The sequence below is a fragment of the Nyctibius grandis genome, chromosome 10 (genome assembly GCF_013368605.1).
Source record: "Nyctibius grandis isolate bNycGra1 chromosome 10, bNycGra1.pri, whole genome shotgun sequence".
NCBI classification, from domain to species: Eukaryota; Metazoa; Chordata; class Aves; order Nyctibiiformes; family Nyctibiidae; genus Nyctibius; species Nyctibius grandis.
The window spans coordinates 4,430,000-4,450,232 of NC_090667.1; the positions used below are offsets into that span (position 1 = coordinate 4,430,000).

Sequence of the window (20,233 nt, forward strand, 5' to 3'; positions counted from 1 at the left end):
TTTGAGACAGGGGTCTTCTGCCCTGTGTACTTTGAAGGGAGAAAGATTCATGCACCTGCCTGGTTCAGATTCTGTAGGATCAAGGTCATATGGCTGAGAAAGACAGAGGGAAAACTGGCAATGAAGGCAAATGTCATGGTCACATCCTGATGAAAGTGGGTGCTGTGTTTTATGGCTACGTGGCTTTCTCCCATCGTTACCCTTGTTGAACCAGTCCAATTACTCCAAGGACTGAGAAGGGGCCAGAAGACAATGAGGCATGTGGCTTCCTTGCACTTAAGGTGACATCTGTATATTTATGTAGCTTATGGAAAAATCTAAGAAGTTCCCAGGCCTCCCTCTAACACTGAAACAATTTCCATTGAAGGGAGTGATCAAACCATAAAGCAACTAAGTTTGAGTAGCTTTCTGTTCTTGAGCCGTCTGTGGCTGGTTGATGATTTGCCTTATGCAATGAATGCTTTTGCGCTGAGCAAGAAAACACCCTTGAAGAGAAGTCAGCAATAAGTAAGGATTGCAAATACAGTATTTGTTCTTTTTGGGGAAGCTAACGATCTTGATGATGGTAATCACAGGGCTCCTTCTCTAACTTGATTAGAATCACAGTTGTGACTGCCAAATCAAGCAAATTGCCATGTGATGGTTGGAACTTAAAAACCCATCAATTACACACACTCCTCAGTCTACAGTTACCTTTGCACTAAGGACAACTTGTTTGCTTTTGTTGTTAGTTCAGCTTGCCTGTTGTACGTCTTATGTGTAAAGCCAATATTATTTTTAACATCTTCCTTTCTGCAGCCAAAGTCAAAATAGGAGAAAACTCTGTTATTTACATTATGAATCATCTGCCAGAGTTCAAGCACTGAAAGTTGTGTTCTTGACAGGAAGAGGAAACAAGGAAATCAGTTTATTATGCCAACACATAGCTAATTACACAAGCTTAAATAAAAATGTCATTTGCACTACTTTAGTTACCTTGTTCATTCAGTTAAGATGTAAAATTCCTTGTTCCAGTATCCGAAGGACGTGATATAAGGGTTGTAAAATAAGGAGATTAGCTGCTTTTGGGTAACTGGCTTGTAAGAGACTTGTACTCCAGGATCTTTTCCCTTTATGCATGGGCAGAAGATGCACCAATGCTTGAGGTGCTTAAGAGTTGTGATCCTAAATGCTCTGACCTTTCCTGAGAGGTGCCAGCCTCTTAGCACAGGAAAATGTCTCTTTTTCTTCAGTTTCAGAATTCATATTTTAAACTTTTACCAGCAAACAGTATATTTGAGCCATTTGAAACATCAAAGGAATTGTTTCTTGGCTTGGGTACATCTTTAATTTAAAGCAGATTTATTAAAGGCCAAAACAGGATAATACTGCAAAAGGATTAGCTGTGGTTACTTGATTTCTAGCAAACAAACTAATTCTGCTTTCTTTGTATGGGTGTCTTTCACAGTGAGTCCATTCACTGAGCATCAAACAAGGCCTGGGGTTTGTGTGTTTTCCTTTTTTTAATTTTTTTGTTGTTTCTATTGTCATCTTTAGAAATCAGAAGCATTGCTGAAAGCTTTAACTTCAAAGCTTAAGCCAGCTTGCTCTTCATTGGTTGCTAAGTTCCAAAATACATTCCCGAAGCTTCTTTGCTAGTAACTGCCAAATGTTTTGTTTCAGCGCTTCGTAGCATTGGGGCTTTCAGTTTGGCTTTTGTTTTGATTTATTCTTTACGAAATAAAAATTCTGACAAGTCAATTAAAAAATAGGTTGGCATTCTTAGCACTTAAGTCTTATTGCTATTCTGAAAGCAGACAGAGCAGTGGTACTGCAGAATGCTGTTTATTTTGTATTAGTGCTCAAACTTCAGATTTGCTCTGTCTATAAACAGACAAAAGCTCCCTCTGAGATCTGAAAGTTTATTTAATGGTATGTTTCCTACACCAGTAACAAGGAATGAACACTGCTAGAGCCACATCATGGTCAGTGAAACCTGGGCAAACCTATCGCGAACTAGTTAATCTAGTAGATTTCATAGGAAAGGAATGGGATAACTTCATTCTGGAGAAGAGAATTGGCCTTCTGGAATTTATTATCAGTGATGTTATTTGGGAACAGAAGAACACAGACTGACCTTTACCTGTCACATGGAAAGACAAAGTTTGGTTAGAAGAGGATGACACACCATTTGAAAACCAAGCATGCATGCTGTCAAAGCTCCCATTTCCACTTTCACAGAGGCACTTCAGGACTTGATTCTGTGTTTGGCATGGGACTGGTAGCACAGGCAAACTACTGAGTTGTCAAGCAAGCCAGGGTGGTCTTTCAGTGTATCTATATCCTTTTTCCCCCACCATTTTTTGGTCATTCTAGAAACAACAATACAGTGAGTTTTAAGAAATCAGTGCTAGCTAAGGATGTATGAGCTCAGAAGCCCAGAGTAGAGCACCTAGCCTGACCCTTGTTCTCTTCTCTCGGTCTCTCCTGAAAGCTCCCCAGACCCTTGTCCACATGAGCTCTGAGATGGTTCCAGATACTTCCTCCTTCTACCCAAGAATTTTATAACACAGGCCCTGGGAAGGACAAAATTGTATGAACATGACATGCTGGTTTAAGTGTTACTCTGCTGTTTGTGGCAAGTTTGCTAGGGAAGGAATAGGCAGCAGAGAACAAATTCAATGGACTAATTCACCAGTATTTCAAGAGGTGAAGCAGATGTAGCAGCAACTTTTCTTCAACTTTCATTTGTAAAAATACACATGTCAGAGTTAAACTGTACTTCTGGACCGTTCTCAGCCTGTACAGCCATAGCAGTCAGAGTCTTGTCGTTAATAACATACTGTGCGATGCAAATACAGTAATATAAATAATTGCAAATACAGTACTAAATACAGGACCCTCATCTAATGCCAATACCCAGTTTCTTGCTTTAGGCTCCTTATGTGCTATACTTCTCCTACAGAAGGCATATGACTTTGTAATTACTAATTGATGAGGAGCATTGGCTGGGAGATCTTTGAGATACTAAGATACTGCTATCGTACTGATTGCATAAAAGCCTGAAGGGAACATGGCTACCCTTTTTAGTGGTCACCAGATACTGGTTTGTTGCCCAGGTATGGACAGATGTCTATGAGAATGACTGAGTAGATGGGGCGTTGCCTCGTCTGAAATCTAGACTGATACAGTTGCATGGCGTAGCTAATTTGCTTTATTTAAAATGTCATTGCCTGGGTGGAAACCCTGTGCTTGGAGATCTGAATGTCTTCCATTGCCTTCCCTCTGCCATATGCAGGCAGTTGTTTAGCTGGTAACTGGAGTATCTGTATGTGCATAGAGCCACAGATCATTACCTCTTGATTATGTTCACATTATCTGATGTGTCGTCTCCATGAGAGAAATTAAATTGCCTTTAGTAATTTGAAGCAAGTAAAAATGACAAATCATCATTCTCATGTGATCAGTAAATGGCTACAGAAAGAGAAAGCATCTCAATTACATGGCAAGTACATTTCAAGCAGTATCGATCGTTCCAAGTCTCCAGTTGTTTTCCTGTGATTTTTCTTTACTTTTAAACTAAGATGGCTTTGGTCTGTTAAAATTTAAGTAGCTTCTTTCCACTTTGAATAACGCTATTAGCTATGAAGTCTCAGCTCATAATTATGAAGAGTTAGAATAGAGAATGATTTCATAGAGACAAAAGCAACATAATATACATATAGAAATGAAAGAAAACAAATGAAGTAGGAAAGTGATTTTTAAAGTCCACATCTTGGGATGTGGGGGACTAATGTACTGGAAAGAAAAAACTCCCATGTGCAGCTAGAAAATGGTCATCATTAGTTGAGCTATCATGCAAATCTTGCACGAAGAAAAAGGAGTAGACATTTAGCAACAGGAAATGCTTTGGTAAGTGAATATAGAATATGGACTATAAGATACATTTTTAATTTTTTTTTAAATAAGCCAGCATTGCTGCCTACATTTGCATTTGGATTCTGATCCTGCAAATATTCCTGACTAGAGAATTAGCATCTCCAAACACAGTTCATAGCATAATTACCAGACATAGCGCATGATTGTGCCACGCAATGAAGCATCCCGTAGAGATCCCCAAGCTGGTGCTGACCTGTGGCAGCGAGTCCCTGTGCATGGGAGGATGCTCAGGTGCAGAGCTGCCCATGAGCTGGAGCTGCCCCTTGGGGACGGGTGACTTTGCATCATCTCCTCAGCTCCTGCATTCGTGCAGGAGGAACCAACTCACACAGCCCAGAGGGTGGGCATGACCCTGGTACTCGAAAATGATGTGTAGAGCCACCAAAATCAAACTGCAGGCTGAAGCCCAGATTTCAGTCTAAGAATGTCACTCTGCTGGGGAGAAGTGTGTGCCTACCTTGTGGTAGCCATTGCATGGTAACTAACAGGAGGTAGAATCTTAATTTTAGGGTCCTGAGCCGTGTGCTTGGAGCACCTGCAGTTGGCAATATTAATGATGTGACCTCTGACTTAAAAGTGATATTTAAAGATTGCCTGGGTCTCATGCTTTCCCTCCACTCCATGGTTAATTTTACCCTGAGGACAAAGTCCTGCAGCTCTCCCTCATTAAAGCTGCAGGATTACAGAGGGCAGAGCTGTGGAGTGTGGAGCAGTTTGTGGTCCTCAGAGCTTTGCTGCATGAGACCTTTTGGCATTACTGCATTCAGCTGTGTAAATCTCTTCAGCCTATTTAATATCAGTGCCATGGAACCTGGGTCTCTTTTCTTCTTGACCCCACACCTGGAAGCTGTTCTCTTTTTCTAGCAAACGATGAACTACTAGCTAAAGTGTGCAATGAGAGACTTTCTCAAATATTTGTTGTTTACCTGAGATATAATAAGGTCCTTCGTGTCATTTCTTGTAGAAATGGGAATTTCTGAGCCTATCAGCTATAACATCTGCTTCAAAGCTACAGCTAGCACACGTTTTAAAAATTGCTTCATATGTATTTACACAATAGATTGTGTTAATTAGAGCTTATTTCACCACTGGTATGCATGCATAACTCCTATTAATATCAGCGGCAGCTATGTATTCTCATAAGGAGAACAGAGCTCCTAATTAGAACTGGAGGTTTTTAAGATATCTTTGCACAGCTTTTATTGCAAAGATGAAGTGCTGTGTGTTCACCTGGTAGCTATTCTCATAGAAAACAAATGATTTTTTTTTCCCCAGCCTCCTCTTCATTTTTATTGCAATAACACGAGCCAGTCCCACCCGGGAGCAGAGCCTGTGCAGGGCAGGAAGCCCTGCTGTAGGGAGCTTCCCCTTCAAGCAGGAGGAACAGCAAGTGTGTGCCCAGAGAAATGAAATGACTGTACTACCTAGCAAAAATGCTAGTCTGGCCACAGAATAGCCACTTTTGTCAGTATAAAGCCTACCCAAGTGGTCAGTCCCGGGAACAGAGCTTGGTCTGTGTTTTCCGTGTCCCCCTGAGGCGTGGAGCTCTGTTGCCCTGTCCCAGGGCAGCCCTTCTCCTTCACCAGAGCCTGGGGCAGCGGGGCCTGGGCAAGGCTCTGGTTTGCAGAGTGGCAAAGAGGCAGCAAAACTGCGTGGCAGGGAGGAGAAGTGCTAAGGGACCGCACAACTCTGTCACGTAGCCCAAAATTTGAGACTCATGTCAGGATTTCGCGTTACTGTCTGACCTTTTCCAAACGTGAATTCACGTGGTTGACTGTGCCATCTCCCAGCTGCCCACCTGGGCAGCTGCTTTCAGGATTTCAGGTTTTACAGAGCCTAAAAAGTTTGGAGGATTCCCATTAAAACTTTTTAAAGTACATGTTCAGCAGGATGCAATGGGAGTGCACCATGTGACATTTCTTGGGGGATTTGAAGAAAAGATACTGAACCTTTTTAAATTGTGCCAAGTTTAAAAAAAAAAAAGAAAAGAAAAGAGTCTCTTGCACTGAGAGTGTTCCAAATATAGTATTTTTTTTTCCATCTGATGGAAACTGGAAACAGAGGGTTGTAAAGAAAATACTGATAAGAGTCCTAGCTAAGGAAGCAATGGCAAGCACCACTCTAAAGCATGTAAACATCCAACCCCTCTCAAATGGGTGTCTGTATTCCAATGGATTCTAATTATCTGCTAAGACAGAAAGGTACAAAAAACTACTGATATAAAGAAACTCTGGGCTAAAACATATATGCTGTAATTTCAGGGAGTTTTAGCTTCTGCTGATGGCAGGTACAGAGTAAAAGATAAGGTAGAAAATAATGAGCTTTTGTTATTTGTATCTGAAGTTTAAGAGAGACATATTGTGAGTGAACAAAATATGCACCATAAAACAAACACTGCACTGAAATAATTCTCGGTGGAAATGTAAAAAGCTGCAGGGTGCTAAAGAAGATGCAGTGTCTTCCAAGCAAGAGCACTGTTCAACAATAGAGTTTTAGAGCAACTGCTGTTAGTAAGATGTAATATTTTGGGGTTTTAACATATTTTAATTAGTATACTATAAAATTTAACCTCCTATTCCAATCTTAAGTATTTTGAGAAAGAGACTTTATGGTAGTTTATCTTCATCGTGTGTATTCTCTGCTAATTCCTACACACTCCCACCATCAAAAATATGCTGCTTTCCTTTTTAATTCACACGTCAATTAATGACAGAAACCATAGAAGTTTGGAAGCTAACATTTTTCCCTTTGTCAGCATAACTACAAGAAATTTTAAATTCTAATTTTATATTATGAATTTCATGCATTAAGACCCAAGCAGGGTCTCGGAGAGCCTCCCCTCTGCTGAACCCTGGGTAGAGCATGCTCTCCCCTCATCCCCTTCCCTGGTGTTTGTTATCGAGGCTGTGAGATCACCCAGGATATCAAGCCTGTGCGAAATGCTCTGGTTGTCTGTCCTCCCCATGGCTTTACGAACAGGAGCAATGTTAGGCACATTGTATGTCCCAGCCCATCTGGGGCACCTGCAGCAGGTTCTCAGTTACATCTTCATTCCCAAGGAGAGGTGCTGTCAGGACTAGGATGTGACAGTGTTTACCCTGTGTATTGTAACTGGAATCACACTGCAGAAATGTATAGCTATGTCAGTACTGAGTGAGCTGTCAGTCTTCATCCCAGCACGTGTAGTTAATGCATCAAATATTGTCAGTGTGCTCTGAGTCCATCTCTGCTGGTGGAAGCATTTAGAATCATAGAATAGTTTGGGTTGGAAAGAACCTTTAAAGGTCATCTAGTCCAACCCCCCTGCAGTGAACAGGGACATCTTCCCCTACATCAGGTTGCTCAGAGCCCTGTCCAGCCTTGAATGTTTCCAGGGATGGGAGGGCATCTATCACCTTCCTGGGCAACCTGTTCCAGTCTTTCTCCACCCTCATTGTAAAAAATTTTTTCCATATATCTAGTCTAAATCTGCCCTCTTTTAGTTTAAAACCATTACCACTTGTCCTATCGCAACAGACCCTGCTAAAAAGTTTGTCCCCATCTTTCTTATAGGCCCCCTTTGAGTACTGAAAGGCTGCTATGAGATCTCCCTGGAGCCTTCTCTTCTCCAGGCTGAACAACCCCAACTCTTCCAGCTTTTCTTTATAGGAGAGGTGCTCCAGCCCTCCGATCATTTTTGTGGCCTCCTCTGGACCCACTCCAGCAGGTCCATGTCCTTCCTTCATGGTTGCAGTGTTCCTGTCTGCTCTCCTCCGCTGGCAGAGAGCATTGGCTGATCTCAGTGGGACCAGCGGGGTATCTGCTGGTGGAAGGAGCAGCTTCCTGAGCTGCTGTCTCACCTGACTGGCTGCCAGAGGGATTTTCGGCTCAGCAGCAGGTTAACAGTTGGACTTGATGATCTTAAAGGTCTTTTCCAACCAAACCAATTCTATGATTGTGTCACTCAATACCAACTGAGAGGCAGATCATCTGGCTGCTCCGTACCGATGCTTCTGACAGGCAGCAGCCGCCTGCGTGCCTGAGCGCTGCTGTCCCCTGTTTCACCCCACTGCTGCCTTACTGGGCTGCATTTTAAACACATACGTGAGTTCCTTGTGTCAGGATGCAAAGCTCTTCAAGGCATTAATGAGGTCTGGAGGCTGTACTAAGCTGTCCATGTAGACATTCATTAGTCAAATATACACCCTTGTGTAAAAGATCACAGTAACTTATTCGACAATATTGCTTACATGCAGGTTAGATCAAAACCTGGCTGCCAAAAGTTGAAAGCCAGCATAAAGACAGAGAGATGCTGGTTTATTGCATCATTAAAAAAATACCTAAGATTCTCCTCTAGCAGGGACTGCAGGCTGGAGACTGACAGACAAGAATAAAATAGCTGGGAATAAATTTTATGTAGCTATTTTCTTTCTCCCTCAAATGTGAATGCTTATGCAAAACACATTGCTGTAGATTCACTGACAATAAAGAGGGAATCATTATATGAGCAGTGGATTCTCAGGGGAACACTTTAGCCAAAACACACTCTGCGATAATTTCCCACTTCTTAGCTGAATAAATTAATTTATGAATTTTCCATGAATAAGTTCAACCGTTTCTCCTCTCATATATTTTATTGATCTCCATATACATTTAGCAACAAATAACAGGGCTGCTTTTCCATTTGCAGTAAAATAGTTTAGAGATGTTTACGTGGGCCTTGGGGTTCGTAGTAAACAAATGTAGTTCAAACACCAGGGAGGTAGCAGAGAAACATGAAGCCTGGCAGGACCCAGGGAGCTATACCAGGAGAAAAGCTCAGCAGAGAGTCAAGGCATATCCAGTCATATCACCAGTGAAATGGGTTCCCTGAAAGCAGAGGGACCAGCCCCAAACTGTGGGACTGCTCACAGTAAGTCCTGCATAGAATAACTGCAAGGAGCTTCATGGCTGTCGTGTCTGCAAAAGTTGTGATGTCCTTTTGGTGCTAAAGACTGATAGGCTGGATCATTCCCTCATTTAATATTTTGTCCTGTACTGTGTGTTGTTTTATTTTCATGTGAGGAGGAGATGAGGATGGCAAAAGGAAAGAGGGCATTTGGGTTTTCTCCACAAAAATAGAAATGCAATGTCCATGATTTGGGGGAAGCCAACAGGCTCCTTCTAGACTGTAGATCCAGTGGCAGAGTAGTCCAAAGACTTCATTATTGCCCCACAAGACATCTTCTGTGGCCACCCTGCCTCGGAATATCTCTTAGTTTGGTTTAGGCAATATCATTAAATCCAAAGTTGAGCTACTCCTGTGGGTTATTACAGTTAGTAAGCAAAGGATGATATCTCCATGTTTTTGTTTAGGGAAAGGAAAAACAGTTACATACAGTGATTAGGTATTGAAAAGTAATCAGTATTATCCTAATTTAATATTTAAAATAATGGAGTTCTTTCATCTTCCTCCCCCACACCAAGCTGCCACCCCAGCTCTATGAATATGTATACAAACCAACATCCCAAACTGGTAGGGTGGGTATATGATGTCGTTAATCATAGGTGTAAATTTACTCCCATGTGACCGCACCATTGTGATCTTCAAGTTTAGCTCTCCTTCTTGCCCTGCACATTCAGATCATAAAGACAGCCCTTTTTAAGCAGTTTCTTTTTTTTGGTTTATTTTGAGCTTTTTGGTTGTCATTTTTATCAATCATAAGGAAAGCTGAGGAAAAACTTGCCTTGCTGTTTCCAAGTGTAAAGCTCTTTCTTAACTGCACAAAATAACAGGCTTGAAATAGGCCTTACCATCTTAAAGGTGGTATTTGAAGTATAATTGCTAATGCTTAGATACACAATTTACATTTATTATGCATAATATGTAACTAATTGATGTTCTGTGAGGGATTAAATGATCAGCTCCAGCTGCAGGAAGAAGATTTATGCCTGTGTTCTCAATTACATATTGACTATCAGAATACACTGCAGAAAGAGTCGTTGCCTTCAGGACTGTGCTCTCAAAGAGTGTTCTCCTTTCTCTTGCTCTCCTCTCCTTCTGATGTGCTTTCTCTTGTGCTTGTGTTCTGTCCAAGCAGCATAGACTAAGCAAGTGTATTTATGGAACAACCAGATGAAAAATAAGTACTTCTGTTCCCTTCGATCTTGCAAGAAATTAGTGTAAAGCAGAAGCTAAGCTTGCGTGTGTGTGTGGCCGTGCATTTCCTAAATCGCAAGGGCAGAACATCACACAGAGCGTGCAGCCACCAGTGTGCATTGAAGTTCAGCATGGCTGGGGGATAATGTCAACAGAATAGGATGTAGGCACAGGATAATGGTCTCCTGCTGCTAGATTAAAGCCTGGGCAAAGATGAGCCCTTTGAACAAAAACAAACAGTGGCAAAGCCGAGATATTTGCAGTAATTTCAAAGCAGGAGGCATTTATCTTGTAACACCATCCTGTTCTGTTCTCTTGGCTTCCACTGTACCAAAATAACAGAAGATGATGCCGTGATTTCTGTCAGTGGCTGTTGCTGGATGAGCTCCAGTTGCCCGCTGCATCCTCCTTGGGTAACTCCACAGTCTTACACCGTGTGTCCTTTGGCCTTCAAAAAAGCTGCACATTTCAAAACACATTGTGTTGCGCTGTGTAAGCGTGCTGACCTATTTTAAATGAAAAAGAAATTAATCTGTAATAAAACTGAGACTTATCAAAGGGATTTCACAGCCAGCATTTCCGATTTCCCCTGGCAGGAGGCAGGCTCTGCAGGGAGGAGCACCAGCCTCAGCGCTGCACGCAGAACTCCCCCTTGCATTAAAAGCCCTCAGATTCTGACCTGGTAAAATCAGTGCTTGAAGAAGACAAAAAATGGAACTGAATTCAGGTCATCAGGTATCAAGCCAAAGAGAACGTCTCGCACATTTTTTGTTACTGCCTCCCTGTGCTGTTTTCTTTTACTCCAGTTTATTAGTACGTCAGTCTGTGCTGCTGGGCGCTGTCTGGGGAAAACATCCTCGGGGCAGTAACTGCAGAGAGGACAACTACACAGGCACAAAGCTCTTAGAGGAAAGTCAGCACTAAAATGCATATAATGCAAACAACAAAGGCTAGGAATAGTCAGTATGTTATAAATCAGGGCTTTTTAACTATCACACTTTTGTAACATTAATTCTCCTGAGTTGTCTCATTTGTCCAATACCGCACCCATCCTGCTGTCCTAAATGGTTTGAATATGGTGACTGTCAAGAGGTGCTGTAAATCCCATCTGCTGAGGTTTTAGGGAAGGGGAAGGAAAAGGTAACAATATGCAGATATAGGGAACTATACTGTACTGCTCATGGTTTAATGTTTAGTCTTCAGTTTTACGATTCTGTTGTATTTCTGGAGTTGATTGGCTGTTTTTAGGGATGGTTAACTGTTAAGGTAATTTGTAGTTGTTGGTAGGAGTCATTTAAAATTTCCTCCTTGTTCAGAGAAGCTGACGTGTTGAAGGACCAGTCTCATCAGCTGATGAGCTGATTTCTTTCAGTTCTCATTGTTGAGAGGACTGGTGTCTTTTCAGACCAAGCCCCATTGCTTGCAGTGGAAGTTGAGAGCTCCCAGCTCCTCAAAAGACCAAACTAATATATCAATAGTGGTGACAGGTGGTAGGTGGCATGATTTCACACCCGAAACATGGTAATGCAGCATAGGAAACACATGGGATGCTGGAGGTTTGTATTTTCTTCCCAGCTTGGCCACTGATCTTTTAGGTGACCTGGAAGAAAATGTTTCAACTTTCCATGCTGCCGATTCCATATGTTTAAGCAGGGAATAATAACAACACTTTACGAGGCACATTTAGAAGTGCCGTGCAAAATTCTGCATAGGAAGCAGCTATTATTGTTGTTATCTGTAATAATAAAAACAATGACATTTTCAATTTCCCATTTAATCCACAGCTGCTGCTTTTATATCTTGTCCTAATTCAAAACGTATTCTTGCTTTTTTCATGTTTCTAGTGCAAGTTGGAGTTTCATGCCTGTACTTCTGGCAAAACCATCACAGCTCGATGCGAAGGGCCCTGTCCCTGCCTTCCAGGACCTGAAAGCTCGAAAAGGAAGATGGAGAAGACTGGTAAGTTGAGCTGTTAATGGAATTATAGCAGATTAATTAGTTCCTGCTATGTTCTTAGAAAAAGGTAAGACAGACATTTCTTAACCACTAGATTTTATATGTAACACTTTCTGAGAAAAAGCTAAGGTACAACTAATCCTTTTCTAAACATCTCAACTGCTGCAAAACTAACACCCAATTGATAGAGTCTCATAGGAAAACTGAGTTTTGACTAACAATTTATTTTTGAGTGAAAATATTTTGAATGAAAATATTGAATCATCATACAAGAAGACAGAAAAGAAAAAATACTGCCTGATGGTTCATTACTTCATAAGTTTAAAAAAATAATCAGTACTCTGTGCGTTAACCAAAAAATCATTTCAAGTCACACATATATATTACATGGGATCTGGATTATCATTTTAATCTTTATTGTTATTAATGTTATCATTAGAAGTCAAATATATATTAAATAGATACCCATATCTGTATGTATATACGAAACTGTTTCAACTACAAATTCATTGCAAGTGATGTTATATAAAAGTGAAGGTTGGAGTCTCAGCACAAATGGCTGTTTCCCCTGCCAGCTCTCCATGAGTTCTCTGTTTAGGTCTGAAAGCCCAGTGAGCTAATTCGCTCCCCCAGGTCTTTTCCAAGGAAGTAAGCACAAGCTGTCTCAGAGTGACCTCATCCAAAGGGAATTATTCTTGCAAAAGGCACGGACTAAAAGCAAAAGTCTAGTAGCAGAGCAAGCACCACAGCCAGGTTCTGCCTAACAGTTTCCACCCTGCTATAGGGAAAGCCCTTTGGAAGGGAAAAGAGTTGTTACTTGTGGCTGTGGTTTCTCGATGTGAGTGCAGATATGCTGGTGAGAACATCTGTGGCGAAGTGAATACAAGGCTGGGTTTAAGCCCAGTGTTGTGCCCCCTCTCTTAGGAGGAGTGCTACGAGGGTTAACTCACTGCTGCTGGGCTCCTGTCTGTGTTAGTAGCTCACAAAGCCAAAGCAGTGACTTACTCAGGTTTTGCTCTGCCCTGTTAAGTGGGGAAATGTATTTATTTGCCTTGTGCACCACAAGGAGCATAAAAAAGATGAAGCTTTAAGAGTGGTCTGTTTGAGCCAAAGTGTTTGAGAACCTCTCTTCACTCTCACTCCTCCCCACTATGGACACGTTCCAACGGTAGCAGACACAGAAAAAAAAGTTTAAACACCTCTTCTTCTGGTTAGTTCAGGCCCTGTCACTTTGGCTGAAGACAGTGATGATCCTGCTGGTGATGGTCCATACGCCATAGCCTTTAGCACAGCACCAGTTTACACATTAGGCCTCCATCTACTTTCTAGAACAAGAAGTGATTCTCCAGCCTAGATTTTGAAAATTCAGATTTATTCCATTTTTTGTAAAAATCACAGACATTTTTCTGCATAGCTATCAAACTTAGATGAAGTATTTTAGATGGTGAGGTTCTGAAATCAATATATAACTGTAATATTGCTGTATGTGGCTTGAATCTTTTGGTTACAGTATACCCACTGATAAATTGCCTTATTCATATTTTCTATTTCTTGTAGTCAGGCACAAACGTATACTTTTCTTCTCATAAGCTGTTCCCTATATGCCCTCTTTGTTGCCCTTATCAGAAAGAGTATCAGATTAATAAATCTTCAGTGACATTTTAAGCTTACAGTTTCATTCACACAAGAGAAAAAAGACTCTAATAACCCTTATCTTGATAAATTCAATTTGACAGGGTGTGTGTATTCTGAAACCCATGCTTTTGTTTTGCTTGCGTCTAAACTTTAAATCCAGCCAACAAAGCATTAATTTAATGGATTGGGTGCTCTGCAGAGCAACTTTCCTGAAGGCTTTTTCAAGAGGCCAAACTTGAGCTAACATTACTCCTGCTATTGCCCCAAGGATATTAAATGCCTCAATTCTGCCATCTCCAGTGAAGAGAGTGCTCCTGTCCCCTTGGAGGAGCACAGTCACCTGGGATGTAAGGGAAATCGTTGCCAGGTGTGTATGGAAACATGCAAAACACTGAAGACACTAGTCATCTCCTGTATCGAGTGTGTGTAAAGAAACTGCTCGTGAGTGTGATTATAGTGTCATAAGCAAGATACTTGTACAGGCATGGGAGTGATTGTGTGTGTGCATATATATGTATATGCAAGAAAATTAATAGCAGTATAATATTTTGCTTTATTACTATCTATTTCTTTCTGGGGTTAGGTGCTGAAATGCCCACAAAAGGCTTTGGTATTGAGAATCAAATAATCGATAGCAAAGGGACTTTCTAAGTTGTTTTATCTTAGATTTTCTTCTGGATTTTGAATGTGCCAGTAATGTGCCAGTTAAAGACTTCCTTTAACTTACTTCCTCAGCCTCCTTTCTTCAGACATTGTCTCTTCAGTTGATCCACTCAGTGTAATGGAGTCTCAAACTGAATATTTCTGAGTTTGTCAGTCTTTTAACAAAGAGCTCCCAGTAGTTTCCATGAGAAAACATGAGTAAATTCTATATACTAGTATAAATTTTACCCAGGTGCAATTTTAGCAGCATCTGAAGAGGGATTTGGAATTGTGTGTGTCTGCCCTTTACAGCCTGGAAGCCAGCCAGCTTTCCTCAGGTTTATAGGAAAATTATGAATTCTAATAGTTGACCACAGAAAAATTTTCCATAGCACTGCCTTTCATAAGATTCCCTTGTTTGCTCAACAAGTGGCATCACCTGGCTTTGGAGAAATAAGCCCTGCCTAGTATCTGAGGTGGCACGTGTGAGGTGTACGAGGCAATCACGTGGCAGAGCAGGACACTCCCCTGAAGCCTGGTCATAGCAGCACCCAAGCGATCTCCCCTTCGTCACATCTCTGGACCTTTCAGTCTGGAGCTCCTGACTAGCGTTTTGGTTTCTTGGTACCTTAGTCTTTTCACTAGTCTTCATGCAAAATTGTTTTATTTTCCTCATATAGTACTCTAGTATCATTAATATTGCTGAATGGGTATAAACATCAGTAGATTGATTTCTTGTATAAAATTTTATATAAAAGAATTGTGTAGACAGTTGGGACTCTATTTCTGCTCTTTATTTAGTTGCCAAGTTTGTGAAATCCATTGAAGTACAGCATAATCTTAAGTAGAAAATGATAGAGAGCTAAAACTCGTGCCTCGTACAGACATGTCAGTGGAAAAATACGAAGGAGAATTACAATGCAAATGCTTCCAGCAAAATGGAAATGCAGCTCTTAGAGCTACAGCATAAACTATTTTATGCCTATTATGCAACAAGGTTAAATGTATGTGATTGTGAACTTTCAATTTGAAGACAGTTTGCATTAATCTTTACACATTCATTCAATCATATTTAAATATTATTCCATAATAAATTACTTTCAGAAATTAAAAATGTAAAGGAACATTTAATTTCCAGAGTACTGTAATTCTAAATGTCATGACCTTTTTTTATATGCTTGTGAAAAAAATTGGCAGCAGCATCAAAGAAGAGCAATCTAAGTGTATGTGCTCAGAGGTAACAATTGACTGCAATGTCAGAGTCGTATTCCTTCCTCCTCCCTGAACTTCTTCAAAAACATTTCTGCTTTGAGGATGAAAAGCAAGACTAATAATTATGTTAAAAATTGGAATTCCTTTTATAGTGTTAACTGGTTATTATGGAGACGTTAATAAAATAAGAAAAATGCTAGCAAAAGAAAACTACACCAGAATTATTATCTTTAATGGCAAATAACAACAATATAATCTTTCTGCCATAAAGTTAAATCTTTGAAGAGATGGCAGGATCGTGTTCTTCATTTTCTTAAAATGGATTTTTGAGTCAGAGTCTGAGAGGTAGAAAACAGGACTCTGTGAGGGTACTAATGGGAGATTTCAGAAAAGAAGACAAGCCCTAATGCTTTTCCTCTTTTCTTTTTGAGGCCCAATTAGATTCTTCTTGTTTATCAAAACACTTGATATGCTTCATTGTTCCCAGCAGTATCCCAGTTTTACAATATGCTTCCATGATAGCTGCTGATTTTCAACTCGGCTACCCAGAGACAAAGGTTGAGCTGTAATCTGCCCTGAGGTTAGCTGCCCTTTCAGAGTGTATGTGCCCTTTTATCTAGGATTATAAAATGAATAAGGCTATAATTTCAACGAAAGAAAAGGACTGGTAACTGACTCTTTGTGGCACCTAAGTGATTGAAGTTATTCAAGACACAGAGTCCTGTCTGCTGGTGGTTTTCAGGTACCTCTTTCCAAAAGCTCTGCAATATTAACTAGAGTCCTCATCAAGCGTAACTTATTTTGACACTAGCTGAAGCTTCTAAAAGCCCTCCATAAACAAAGGACTTCAGAGGAGAAACAGCAAGTTTTAGTTCTTCAGAACCTACTGGCAAGGGAAGAGATTTTTCCCTTGAATGTGCAGTGCATCCTCTCAAAAAGACAACATTGTGCGATGATCGGGGCACCTCGTGGCAAATGTGAATTTGTAGTTGCAGTAACGTGGTTCTGTTGGCTTCCCCCATACCTGTATGACTCCTGTTTGTTACGTGTGTTAGCAGTGTGGCAGCTCAGGCAGGATGATACGTGTTTAACAGTATGTCAGGGCTCTTTCTGAGCGTACCCTCTTTTTGTGTTTTCTAAGAAGTTGAGTGCTTTACTCTCAACCTACTAGTCTTGATTTGTTGCTATCAGGGTTGCAGAGCCACTGGAGCGTGGACAGATAATTCAAACTAGGTTTATCCCTCTCTCTGCATTGTATCTTTTTGACCTTGCAGAAATGCCCAAGGCAACTTCTAAGAAAACGCTATTATCTTGATAAGGGAAATGTAAGGTCAATAGGCAGAAGAAAATATTTTCAATTATACTGAGTGTTGTTTAAATTTCTAAAGGGAACCAAGAGAACGTTTTTAAGTTACAGGAATAGGTCTTGGCAAGCTCAATCGAGAATATACCTTGTTTAGGGTATATTTTAGGATATGAATTGTAGCATTTACCTACCAGCCCTGCTGGGTGTGATGGATGAGAAGGTCTAATGTTCCATTCCTTTATAAAAAAAAGCACTCAGTGCATGAAATTCATTCGGAGAAATCACAATCTTTTTTCCCAAATGAGTTGTATCGCTTCTTGTGCCTGAATGACTGACAGCTAAAGGAATTTAAAGTCTTGAAACTAAGTCTTTCCTTTGAAACACACTTTCAGCAAATATTTCAGTTTCCAATTGCTATTCACAAGTTTTCATGGCTGCAGAGAACATAATTTTAAAGTTTATGAAGATGAAGTATGAGTCATGAACACGGTTGAGTTGAAATTGGTTCCTGGGTTTGATCTGCCAGGAAATTTTTCCATTTGTGGCTTTAGCTTTGAAAAAAAGACTTCTTCTGACATTGAATTTCCAGGTGGATTTTTAAGTTACCTATTTGAGTTTCAAATGCTGGGAATAGTAAAACCAAAACATTCTAAAATTAAGATTACCGAGAATTTCAAAGCCTTAGTATATCTCATTAAAACTAAGAGGGTTTTTTTCCTGTTTTACAGAGGAGAAATTATATTTGTTCAAACCAAAGAGTAACTTTCAGTGCAGGGCAGATATAAGGACGTGGAACACAGTGATGTGTGTTCCAGACAATGACGTGTTCCTTCTCTGGACTTCATCAGTAAAAAGTAAGATTATTAGCTCTAAACTATGCAGGATCTGATATTTTGCTCCAAAATTTTCTGTATGGATACTGCGATTCAGTCTTTTAATTTGTTAGTGATGAAATGACCTTACCCAAGTAAATCTGAGTTACGTAGTATCTCTAAATAATGATTACAATAATCATTATTACTATTATTACTACTATTATTTTGCCTGCAAGCTTTCATACAAGGAGATCAGTCTTTATTATTCCTTTCCTGAAAGCATGAAAGATTAACTTTTTTCATTTCTGCTAGATATTGTCTGTGAGTAGTGAAGTGGCTGCACCCAATTAATATTTCATTAAAAGAGAGGAGCAGGCAAGAACTGATACCTTTGCTCTTCATGGATGACTGTTACCACCACCCTCTTTTATCAGAAGCGAAAGCAAATAGCTTCAAGACTGAGGCAGCAAGATCAAGTTCTTGGCAGGGTCAGAAAAAAAGAGCGAAGTAATGGTGGCTGGGGATGTTTTGTTCTGCTGCTTGGCCTCATGTGCATCTTCCTTTTGTGCACCAGAGAAAAGCAGGAGCTTGTGAGGGAAAGGCTGCACATTCTACATATACGCATTCATGGGGAAACTTGTATTTTTGTAGGAGTGTTACGTTAAATGGAATGCACAATCTGTGAGCCAAATGAATAAAATGTTTGCATGCTGAAAAGGAACAGAGCAAAAAAGCTAATAATGTGAATGAGAGCATATGAATCGTTTGATACACAAATGCTGGTTTTCCTGATACACGTCCACAAACTACAGGGGATTTCTTAGCAAAGGTTGGTGTTCGTAACTCACTACCTGCATAGCAAGTCCTCCATGTGTTCAGTACATATAAGGCTCTTTCTGGTCCATTTTGAAAATCTGCTCATCCTGAAGCATTTATAAGTGAGCAATAGATGTTGCTGAATAAGAAACATTAAAACTGTTGCTATTTATATCACTCTGAAATTATATCACTTACATCCCCATCAAATCATACACCTTCTTTGCATTGATTTCTAGGCTAGCTACATGTAGTGAGGTGATCAATAGTAGTTACTGCTCCCCTTCAAATTCAGTGAAACATCTTTAATCAATGTAATTTAATCTCAAAAACATCCACAATTTTTGTAATGACTTTGCTGTATTGCAGAAGTGAGGTGGAAGGAATTTCCATGGCATACAATTAACAAGTCATCATGCAGAACAGTTTCAGGTACTGCAAAACCTTGCAGATAAATCACTTGCAGAATCTTCTAGGTTTTTGTTAGCAAATTAGGACAGATCTTGTAAGGCCTTATGGTAAGTACCTGTCACACTTTAAAAGTATGGTACTTCCCCAAAGAAGGCAAGGAGGTGCCTTGAATCATGTAGATCAACTCAGAAGCCAGATTATTTTCTAAGGCTTCCTTGTAAATATTTTCATAAAAGCAACGAGAATGTAGAAGGAAAAGGTACAGTATAACCTTGTATGCAAAGTATTGCTAAACAAGGAGTTTAGCTATTTATAGAATTCATGTGGTAGTTGCAACTACAACTGACTGGGACTGTATAATTAGCCAACACATAATGTGAATTGTAAACTTTGCAATTGACAAAACAATTCTAAATTTCTTTTTTTACAAATATGTGAGCATCATATTTTAGGATGTAGGTGTGAACAGTCATAATGGTATAGTTCAAGGGCTCAAACCTTCACAAAGAAAGAATATAAAGAGATTTCAAACATCATATCAAAAATCAGTTTCCAGTTTGAGCAAATACTATTGGATTTTTCACCACCATTCATTCTGCACATACTGAGGTTTTGAATTATATGTGCAAAGTATTTATACAACAGAAATGAAATGCATATTTTCAGACTGCTGCTGTGTTGTGCAGGAGAATTGCCTGCCCAAAAAGCTTTGCTAGGCTTGAAGAGTAAATTCAGGTTTGAACTTCTGATACCCGAGTGCTTTTTTACCAAAGAGCACAAATTAAAATATTTTTTGTACTTTCCACAATTATACACAGAAAGCACTCGGGTGTATATATGAAGCCTGCTTTGTTATGAACTTGAAAAGGAGAAAGAATTGTCCCCGGTAGAAGTTGTTTTGTATTTTGGTCTGGCTCTAAGGGTTTGGGACTCAGCACAGAAGCATTGATCATAGCAGACCCCAGACAGATAACAAGTTAGGGACGATACCATCCATTGACTAGCTGTCACTTCTTCAGCGTGATCTTCTTTGGATTTGATCAAATTACAGCAGGCTCCAAAATGTAACAGACAACTTGTGCTTTAGAGGCAAAAATGACAGAGGAGGAAAAGGCAGCACTAGAAGCAGCACACTGTTCACTTTGCTCCTTTCAGGTACTTGCTGAACGATGTTGACTGTAGCAGCAACATCACTGTCAGCAGGATTTGCGCTTTTAGTGAATGCATCTCTTTAACGAGGTAACATGCTGATAGAATAACGTTGAGCCAGAATTCCTGTCATAATTCTTTGAGGTTGAATAAGGACATGAGACACAACTCTTCATCATCGCTAAATAAAGATTAATCCCTGATGGCAGAGGGAGACAGGAACTGCATGAAAATAACTGTGTCTTGGTGCATTAT

General features: G+C 40.1%; 1 protein-coding gene across 1 annotated transcript in view; it reads left to right on the top strand.

Moving 5' to 3' along the window:
• SPOCK1 (SPARC (osteonectin), cwcv and kazal like domains proteoglycan 1) overlaps positions 1 to 20,233 on the top strand; it is a 291,867-nt gene that overhangs the window by 223,517 nt on the left and 48,117 nt on the right. Inside the window, exon 7 of the mRNA XM_068408857.1 lies at positions 11,881 to 11,995. Within this exon, the coding sequence (XP_068264958.1) occupies positions 11,881 to 11,995 (115 nt within the window). The remainder of the gene's footprint in view (positions 1 to 11,880; positions 11,996 to 20,233) is intronic.